Here is an 11,465-nt window from a genome sequence, read left to right as displayed (position 1 = left end):
GTAAATAGGGCAGCTTCGTCTCCAATGCCCCTTCTCTTGGCAATAAAAGCAAATTGACTCTTTTGGAACAACACACAGAGCTACTTCTGACTTTGCCTTTCTCTTATGATCAAACTTTTCGATCATGGCATGCCTTTCGTTTCCATTGCCTATATCCATAGAGGTCTAGAAGGTTGATCCACCAATCAACTTTGCTTTTCCAGTGTGCCAAATCATTGCTGATTCAGCAGCAATAAGCATATAGGTGAGATCAATGAGGGTTACGTCGTGGTTCATCATATAGTACTCTCTTATGAACTCACTATATGAGTCAGGAAGTGACTGAAGAACCCAGTCAACAGCCAGCTCCTCACAGACAACAGATCCCAACATTCTTAATCTATCAATGTGTGACTTCATCTCTAGGATGTGTGCACACACTGACTTTCCTTCGTCATCTTCACTTGCCAAAAGGGCTTGAGTGAGTTTGAACTTTTCAATCTTTTGAACTTGTGGGTTAGGGAGAATAATAGGAGGAGGTGGAGGAAGTGAAGCATGATCTCGTGTTCCTCAATCGAATCGTGGAATATCATCCTCATGTGAAAGCTTGTTCCACAGGATTTGGGAAGACCATAGTTGTCATACTTTGACATATACAAAACGGGAGAAAAATTAAATTCAAGTTAGTTGATTGATTGAGTCCTTATTAAATCACCCAAATGAGATATTAAGGCTAGGACCCAACACAATACTCTACAACCTAGAAGAGGGATGTCGTAATCTAGTTGCAGAATATTTGAAGGTAGGTAAATGATGATTTACCAATTTCCACCATAAAAAAGGAAAAACAGATTAAGTTTTAAATCTATTGAAAATTCCTAGATCCTTTGAGATTCATTGAACATTTCAGTGACATGTTTAAATCTCGATATGCCCTTCGAGTTTGTGACTGGGATACCGAGGATCACAAAGCAGGTGTGAATAACCATGCAAACTTACATGGTGCCCCCACATGTTAAAGTCACCTATTCGATGTGCCGGTTAACCACACACGCTCCACCAAACTATGACAAACATTAAGTCACCCTTTGCTACCTTTGCTTAGAACCATTTAGTGTGTCGGTTAACCACACACGCTCCACTAACGTCTTCGCAAGGGCACAAAGTGTAATTATATGGAATTGCATCAATTCACTTTTGCCTAAGGTAATAAGATTGGGAATTTGTAAACGCATTTAGTTACTTTTGTACTTCATTATACTTATAATGGAAGGTATCTGTCCTATCCTACCCGTTCGGCTAACGACCCTCCACTAGTCAAGAGTGCGGTGGGTAAGAGTGGATACCCATTTAATCGCCATTTTATAGGCAATTTCCTTAAACACCCCTTATAGACCAAATTCGTGAATGAGGCCTACTAACGGTAAGACTGACTGTTTACTCATACATATATAATACTAGACTTTTAATGTTATATATAGTATAGGGTGTATTTTACACTTTTAAAATACTAGGTGGTCAAATTTAATAATTATACTTTTAATTTAATTAAATTGTAAACCAAAACTTTATGGATTTATCAAATCTCTTTTAATTATACTCTTTAATTAATTAATAAAACCATAAGGGTGTGAATTGAACTTTTCAAAACAATACTAGGGTTTTAGAATTTAACATTTCTAAATTAAACTTTTAAATTCCAAAACTTGAGGGCAAGTTTTGAAACATTTCAAAACATTAGGGTTTTAACTATTTAAATTTCAAAACAAAACCTTTAAGTTCAAATTTAAACCATAAAACTTACATGGGCACAATTTAAACTTTTTCACAACACAAGGATCAAATAACAAATAATAGAAATTAAACAATTAATTTTGTCATTATTTATATTTGATCTAATCTCATAAGATAATTACCAAATAATTTAAATAATCCATATTTATCTTATAAGGAAACTATTATTCAAAAGATTTGAAATTATCTTTTGTTTTATGAAGGATAATCATCCAAATATAATAAAAATCGGATTTTATCATAAAAATACGTTTTTGGTATTAATCCTTAAGCAAAACAGCAAGAAATCCCGATATTCTCTCTGTCTGACCCTTGGACTCGCCGAGTCAGATAGACTCGCCGAGTTCATCCACTGACTCGCCGAGTCGGGTCGGGCAGAGGCCAAAAAATCGATTTTGAGTTAATAATTCAACATAGCATCACATACAACAGAAACCAATCAAGACTCTGATACCACTGATCGGTTTTGGCCATAAGAACATCCTATGTGCTCATGCAAACCCTAATGCTTGGATCTAGGTTTCTCTATTGTACATGCAATGTATCCAAGACTTACTATCTTAGATCTAACATATTATAAACTGAAATTAGGGTTTAGAGAATTAGAGAATTACCTTTGATTGTTATGTAGCGATAACAATCTCAATTCCTCCTTACAATGACTTTAGAAAGCTTAGAGTTACAATTGTCACTCCTTTAATGGCTCACAAACACCAATAGCAAGAGGATGAAGTACAAGGAGAGAGGAGCCTGCCCAAAAACGTCTAGAAACCCTAGAGGAACTCTTAGCCACGTTTTTGGGGCTTAAGGGTGCTATATATACATGTAGGCTATTAGGGTTTTCAACTAGGAAACCCTAATCTGACTGCTTAAGCCCTAAGCAGCCCATGGACCTTTTTAGTATAACCCTTGAACGATTTCTAATGGGTTTCCCCATAGAATTCGTCCAACCCATTATTCCAAGGTGATCCATAGCCCAAATTCAATTATCTTATAATTATAGTTCCAGTCCCTTAAGTTTAATTAATCTCTTTTAACCACAAAATTAATTATCAATTAATTCTTGACTAATATTAATTAAACAATATGATTTCTCCTTTAATATATTATTCTCATAATATATTAATAAATCATAATTTATCCTTTCTCTCCATAATTCATCCTATCAAGTTGCTTTGGTGAAGGCAACCCAAAAGGACCATGCACCATCGGGTCAAGTACATACCAAAATAGTTATGGACTTAGACAATAATCCAACAAAAATGGAGACGTTACAAGTTGGTATCAAAGCCTTGGTTTGAGAAATTAGATGAACATTCTTGTGAATCCAGACTCAAATTGAGGATTTGAATATCTTAACAAATCTTTAGAAAATAATAGTAATAAAAAGAATGCAATGCGTACAGTCAGCCGGAGCTCAGAAAGGAAAGTGATTCCCAAAATATCCATACTATTGTGATTGTTGATATGTGATCAAACCCTGCCCTCACTTTCCTTTAAATAAGGCTGAAGGCCCGAAAATTAAGGTTTTTGTCATCAGCTGGTCTCCACGTCGTGGCCCTATACCTGCCACGTCGTGGGGAACAAAAATACTCCGCGAACCTTCTTGGCTATGCCACGTCGTGGGGAAACCTTTCCACTCCGTGGCCAATAAAATCCTTCAAAAATCATAATGAACTTATAATAAATTACACATAGGATTCTAAATGTTACAGTGCTCTACCAATTACTAGTATTCAACGAGAAGTTGCATGGAAAAACACTAAAATGTTCATTTCATTTGAACGAAGAAAAATACAAGTAGGAGTACTATTTTGCGGATGGGACATACTTAAGGTGGGCAACTTTTATGAAATCATTTGCATACACAACTAGGAAAAAACGTTTCAATACAACATAAGAAACAACAAAAAAAAAGACATGGAACAAGCTTTTGGCGTACTAAAAACATGTTAAGGGCATAATAAGAATCACTGCACGTTCAACTAACAAATACATAAGTAAAATATGATGTAGTGTTGCCTTAATTACATAAAATGATTGAAGGCGTTGTTATATGTCAAATACATGCTATTGATCTCCCCACCAAAAAAAATTAATGAAATATGATTATAAAATTGCACGACTCAAAAACTCACTACCAATTTCAATAGGATTTGGCCGATCACATTGAACGTAACTATATATCTTCTTTGATAAAATTTTTAAGTGTCATTTTATAATTTGGATTATGGCTTTTTAAATTTCCATGTGTAGTAGTGTGTTTTGTAATTCAATTTGATTTTTAGTTTTGGTTTTATTTATGTAACTTTAACTTAATAGATATTTTAATATTTTCTTTATCAAACATATGGTTTAGAATGGTTGGAAAAAAAATGATTACTTATATCGTAGGTTGAGAAAAATGGAAATAAATTGATAAAAATAGAAAAAGTGAATGTGATCCCTAGATAACAAAAAATAGATTGAAGGATGGACTCATCCATTTGTCTTATGGTAATAAAAAGTCAATTCTTACAATTTACTTTTGTATCATTCCCCTAAAATTATTCAATTTGATAAAAATAACTAAAATATAAATCTATCAATTTCAATGTTTAGTTACTACACATTTAAATTCACAACTATTAAAATAATAAAAATAACTAAAATATAATAACTTTATATGTACAATACCCTAAAATTATAACATAGGACGTCCTATAACACATCATGATTTTAAGCAACTCAAGTGTTCGTTTGGCAAAGATATAATTGACAGCCCTAAAATTACCAAAATACCCTCATACCCACGGACTAAACAATAAAATCCTCCTCATTCATCAAACTTTCTCTCAGAATCTCAACAGAAAGAACCTCTCTCTCCTTAAAAAATGGGCAACACTCCTCACCGGAGATCATCATCATCATCATCTTACTTTTCCGGCTGTATCTCGCCGTCGTGTGTTCAATCTCATAACCAGTATACACTAATCAACGACGGCAAACACATCAATGGCTGTGATCGATGGCGTCGGAAGTGGAGAAAGCTGATCAACACAGTGATTCGAGAAAGCAAGAAGAGCATCTATGGATCCCCAAAACCTTTGACATTCCGGTATGACGCCGTTAGCTACTCGCAGAATTTCGATGAAGGAACTCATCGGTGTGAGTATTACGATCAGCACGGACGTCGATGCTCAATTGCTCACAGGTGATTCGATATTTCGATTATAATGCACGTAAAAGTTTCCGAAATCGGATTTTGTACAGAAAAATCAGTATGTGTGTGTGTGAGAGAGAATTGATTTGAGCAAGATTAATTCTGTGATTTGAGCAAGTTTAATTCTGTGAATCTGTGTTTATGTGAATCGATTTAGAATCTAAAACTAAAAAATTTAGGAGTTTTGCGTATTTAATTACATAATTCATGCAAATTTTTGGATTACAATTTACAAGCAATTAGGAATTTTGGATTCAACCCTTCAGTTTGATGTACTTTTTGTTTCGATTTTGATACACGAAATTGAATTTTTTATATATAATTTCTATACAACAAATTTTGATAAGTGTGTGTTACATATACATATGCGTGATCTAATCTACACATATACCTAAACGAAAAAAATAAAATAAAATAAAACTATTTATTATACAACGTAATTAAATTATTGAATATTGATTCAATTTGTCTCCTATAAAAGATAGAATTAAAATTTTAATCGATACAAATACTTTTTCTTTTTTTATTATGCATAAACAATTTCAACAAAACACGATATACTCATTTTGAGACTGAAATTGACATAAGTTGGATGGGTTTTAGAGAAAAGAAATTGTTGCTTTTAAATCTATTCCATGAATATTGTGGTAAAAATAATAAAAAATAAATTTGCAACGAAAAAAGCACATGAAGTGAAAATAATTCGTTTTATAGGGCCCACAGTGATCGTGTCCTGCTCCAGTTTAGCAATTAGCGGTGAGTGATGATTCAAATGATGATGAGTAGACTAAAAAGTGACCATCGACAATTCAATGGTATTATAATTATTTTTGTTACATAGATTTGGTGAAAAGTAATTATTTGTTTGAATTATATCATTATAAAAGATTGGGTTGTAAGAAAAAGAAGAAAATTAATTTTTCTTTAGTAATATATGAATTGAGTTGGCTTATACCGTGTTATTTTATGTGTGAGCTGTAAATCAGGTATATCATTTCGTCTGAAAGATATAAATCGGTTGGTTTATACCGTCTCATCTCATCTGTAAATTGTATATCAAATACAACATCTTGTCTGAAAGATTAAATCAGCTCAGCTAGTTTATGTTGCCGCGTCTCACTTGTGAGTAGGGGTGTCAATTTATGACACGACACGACAAAAATACACGAAACGAAACGAAACGAAATTGGGACGAAATCAAAATTCGAATTCGTGTTCGTGTCAAGATTAAAAAACACGATGTCATGTCGTGTCATGTTCGTGTTCATAAATCGACACGAAATTGACACGATTAAGCATGTGGTTGTCGGGTTTTTTGTGTTTGTCGTTTTTATCGTGTTATATATCTTTAAGTATGAATGAAATACACTAATAGTTATGTAATATTATCTTTATTGTGTCGTGTCGTGTCATGTTGTCGTGTTTTAATTGGTTCATTTTCGTGTTAATGAAAAAAAAAAACACGACATCGTGTCGTGTCGTGTTCGTGTTATACAAAACATTGTCGTGTCGTGTCGTGTCAGACAAAAACACGATATGACTGTCCGATTTGACAGCCCTATTTGTGAGATGTTTCATCTGTAAGTTGTAAACCAGATGCATCTGTCTGAAAGATTAAATCAGATCAGCTAGTTTATGTTGTCACGTATCACGTTTGAGATGTAAAGGAGGTACAAGATCTCTTCTAAACAAATTCAAATCAAGTGTATCTAGTCATAAATACTTAATGTTTCTTAAGAAGTGTTAATCCATATCAATAGTTTAATACGCAGAGAAGATAAATACATATCATATGTATTATCATGGTAAACAAGACCAAAATGTTTTCACTATAAAATCCCAAAAAATGACCGATGATAGATAAATAATAGTGACATAATAACGATAGAAATTGTATAATATGTAGATCGTAGTAGATAACTCTAATATGGCAACAAAGTAGAGTCTTAAATCTATGCCCAATAAAATTAAAATATCCATAAAAATCATTAAAAAAAAAGACGACAATGTAATAAAACGAAACACAAAAAAACATCGATTGGAACACAAAATAATGAATAAGAATCACACATGTCAAACAAGTTTACAGGTCAAATATGTATTAAAAAACATGATTATTTTAATATGGACATAAACTAAAATTTTTACTCATTTTTGTAATATTGGGTTTTTTTATGCCAAGTACAAATTGTCATAAAAGCCACTAATATGACATGGAATTGGCCCAATACCGTAAGAATTTTTTTTTTTTGTTCACATTTATGTAAGTATGTTTTTTTTTTTAATATTTTTGACCAATAAACTTATTGGCATGTTTATAATAGAGCAATATTACCGGTAATTTACAATCATATTATCCTATTTTGAATAGGTCAAACTAATTTAATTGTTAAACGTGTACGAAAAAAATATGGTTATCTAAATATAGACATTGACAAAAATCCGTTACCTTCATGGCCATTGACCCTAAACCAAATTCACAAAACAAAAATAAACGTATGCAAGCTTAAGAAGAAAAATCAGGAAAAAAATCAAAAAATAAAGTCATGAGTCAAAATCAGATTTTCTAAATTTGATAGTCATTATAAGAAAACGGAATAAAATATCAATATCAAAAACCAACTCTAACACGGCAATGAGAATAAATAGAAAATCCAAAAACGAATGTTCTAACATGTGTTTTAAGGGAAAATATACATATTAATTATATAAAATATTATTATAAATACATATAAAATGCATTAATTATAAAAAAAATATCTATATTTAAAAAATATAAAATACATTAATTAACAATAGTTTTTATAATTAATGTATTTTATATTAATAGTACTTTTATAATTAATGCTTTTTATATGTAATCTTAGAGCGTATTATTAAAAACAAAATAAAAAAAAAATAGAATTTTTCAAATCATCCTCTCATGTATAGATTTTTCTAGCCATCTTCTTCTTTTATAAATTTTGTTAAACAAAATGTTGTTCATTTACATTATTTCTAGTAATTAATCATTTTTAAAAGTTTTTTAATGAAAGAAATTATTCTTTAAATAAAAAAAAAACTTCATAATAGTAATAAATAAAAACGGTATATTACAAACATAAAATTAAAAGATTATCTAGTCTACTATAATAAATAAAGATTTTTTTACTATATGTCACACTCTCATTCAAATTGTCAAATGCTATTTTGTTGTTCTTTTGAATTGATTTTTTCCACATGTCTTTTTATGAGATTTTCTATTTTACTAAATTCAATATAATACTTTAATGTAATAATTGCAATAAATGTATTAATAAATAGATATTAATTTCATTAACGAACTTACATTTTAATTTCAAAATTGTCAAATTAAAGCTCATTAGTTTCTTTTGTTTATTTGCTTAAATTATTTGTTTAAATTTAAAAGATAAAAAACATTTCAATTATAATAATTCATTATTTTTCTTATTTTCTTATAAATTTAAAGTTCTCAAATATTTTGATATTTATATTTAACCTTTTTTTAAAAAAAAATTAACATATGTATTACATAGGTCTCACAACTAGTATTATAATATTGGGATAATGACTTGAAAGGGTAACGAACTTTCGATTTTGTTCACATTTAGTCACTAAATTTTTTTTCGTTATCTATTTGCCATTGAACTATTGAAACTGTTCACATTTTACCCTTATGACCGGCTGTTACCGGTCATAAGGGTAAAATGTGAACAGTTTCAATAGTTTAGTGGCAAATAGATAACGAAAAAAAGTTTAGTGACTAAATGTGAACAAAATCGAAAGTTCGTTTCCCTTTAAAAAGTTCAATGACTAAATATGAACAAACTTCCTATTGTATTATGTTTTAGCAAAATTATTTATTTTTGTTTAATTGTAGCAACATTTGCTGATGAAGAAATCTATGAAATAAAAAAACAAAATGTAACATCCGGATTTCCATGTATCATAATTTAAGTATTTTTCTTTTGAGTTAAGAAGAGAGACTCGACGAGTTGACGCCTCAACCCGTCGAGTAAGGTCGTGACTAATGACTCGGATTAATGAATGGACTTGACGAGTCGGTGAGGCGACTCGACGAGTCCGCGCTGTTGGCAGAAACCCTAAATCTTTGGGCCCGAGCCATATTTAAAGGCACTTATGGCCTTCAATTGCAACTACCTTTCCCATAAGTAAGAACCCTAGCGAGCTTGAGTGTGTAGAGTGAGAGGAAGAGCTATCTTGAGCTTTTTGGTGTGATAGATTTGGACCCTTCTGTTGGAATAGTGTCTAAGGCTGCAACTATATTTGGCAAGTATTTGACCCGGTTGTGCATGGTCCTTTTGGGTTGCCTTCACCATAGCAACTTGACAGGATAATTTTTAATGAGAGAAGAAATATTATTAATATATTAGAATAATATAAGGAATAATAATGTTGTTATTTGATTAATATAAGTCATAAATTAATTAGGGATTAATTTGGCGACTTAAAGAGATTAATTGAATAAAGGGGCATAAACTGTTAGTTATATGATAGTTGTATTTTGGGCTGTGATTCCTTACGGATAAGGGGTGGACGATTTTAGGGTTTGGAAGAGCCTAGAAATTGTCCAAGGGCTTATCAATAAGGAGATTGGATTGCTTAGGGCCTAAGTTATCCAATTAGGGTTTTAAGGGTGAAACCTTTGGAAGCTCACTAGTATATATAGACCCTTTGGGTGATGGAAATCGGCACTCTTGCATCTAAAGAAACCCTGGCCGATTTCTCTCCCTCTATCTTTCTCTTTCTCTCTCTCTCTCTCTCTCTCTCTCTTATCATCCTCTTGCCAGTTGGTGTTTGTAAGCCATTAGAGGAGTGACAATTGTGACTCTAAGCTCCAAGGATAAGAAGATTCAAGCAAGCAATTCAAGGTAATCCTTTAGATCTGTTTTCATATGTTATGATTTGAATGTTTACACTAGATCTATCAATCAAAATCTTGGATACATTGCATGTTCAATTAAAGAAACCTAGATCCAAGCATTAGGGTTTGTATATGCACATAGGAATGTTCTTATGGTTCAAACCCATCACCTTCTAGGTTCAGAGAGTCGAGAATATGAAGCTTTAGTAGAGTAAACCTTGGGGTTCGAAGTTAGGAAGCATTTATGGGATTTTTATGGTATATATAGTTACTTTCATCTTACACATAGATATGAAGTATTTTATATAAATTACGTGCTATGTGTGCATATTATTTGAATACTTGCTGTCTATGCTGGATGAACGATTTTATACATGTTTTAAAAGATTTAAACGGTATATTTATTTTATATCTACAAATATGTTGCGGATGAACACATGGGTAGATGAAATAGTCGGTGTGTGATGAAATAAAATGATGAGAGATAGGTGATGATAGAAAGGTGATGATAATTAGGTAAATGGATGATGATGAATATGTGATGTAGGATGAAAGGAGATACCATAACCTTAACTAGCAATGTGGCGATGTAGTCATTTACCAGAGTATAGATGACGACCACGGACTATTCTAGACAACCCAGTGGAAACACCAGCAGGCCCATAACCTGTAGGTGATGAATTACGAGTTCAGGCGATGTTGTAGCTACGTATTTATGCGATGATACTCTAACTCCTTACTATGAATTACGAGTTCAGATGATGTTGTAACTACATATTCATGGGATGTCACAAATTTCGCATGCCAAACAAATGGTCATAATTCACATCAGTGAGAATGGTTCATTTTTTTGTAAAACCAAAATCAGATTGGAAATTTTGATTTTTTATTTTAGAAAATGTCAAACCATTGGTTTTTTTATTTCGGTTTTGGTTTTTTGTTTTTTTTTTTAAATATATTTTCAGGATTTTGTTTTTTTTTTTTTATTTCATAGATTTCTTCATCAACAAATGTTGCTACAATTTAACAAAAATAAATAATTTGCTAAAACATAATACAAGAGGAAGTTTGTTCACATTTAGTCATTGAACTTTTTAGAGGGAAACGAACTTTCGATTTTGTTCATATTTAGTCACTAAATTTTTTTTCGTGATCTATTTGCCATTGAACTATTGAAACTGTTCACATTTTACCCTTATGACTGGCAACAGCCGGTCATAAGGGTAAAATGTGAACAGTTTCAATAGTTTAATGGCAAATAGATAACGAAAAAAAGTTTAGTGACTAAATGTGACAAAAATCAAAAGTTCATTACCCTTTCAAGTCATTATCCCTATAATATTAGACATTTTTATCATTTTGAAATGGTTATGTCCTTGACATCAACACGCTAACTTCTCCATAAAAAACAAAGATGTAATGAATTTTTCAACTCATGTTGTCTTGCACATCCTAGTACTCAACTTCATCCTCTAGCAACACGGTAACCAACTACCACCACCTCTTTCTTCCCCAATAGTTGTCTCCTAAGGTAGAAATGACCACTAATGTGGTTGCATAACTGTGATTGTGTGTATGAAGTTTTGAATGATATATATATATATA

The 11,465-nt window shown here is 31.6% G+C and overlaps 1 protein-coding gene across 1 annotated transcript; it reads left to right on the top strand.

The window, feature by feature from the left end:
* The first annotated feature begins 4,535 nt into the window (after positions 1 to 4,535).
* LOC111916490 (uncharacterized) lies at positions 4,536 to 6,411 on the top strand. Its single transcript, XM_023912159.3, has 2 exons — positions 4,536 to 4,966; positions 5,690 to 6,411. Exons 1-2 carry the CDS (start codon positions 4,647 to 4,649, stop codon positions 5,727 to 5,729), a joined length of 360 nt encoding a protein of 119 aa, XP_023767927.1. The 5' UTR covers positions 4,536 to 4,646; the 3' UTR covers positions 5,730 to 6,411.
* Positions 6,412 to 11,465: the final 5,054 nt, after the last annotated feature.

The sequence above is a fragment of the Lactuca sativa genome, chromosome 3 (genome assembly GCF_002870075.4).
Source record: "Lactuca sativa cultivar Salinas chromosome 3, Lsat_Salinas_v11, whole genome shotgun sequence".
In the NCBI taxonomy this organism is placed as follows: domain Eukaryota; kingdom Viridiplantae; phylum Streptophyta; class Magnoliopsida; order Asterales; family Asteraceae; genus Lactuca; species Lactuca sativa.
This window is presented reverse-complemented; position numbering and strand designations above follow the sequence as displayed.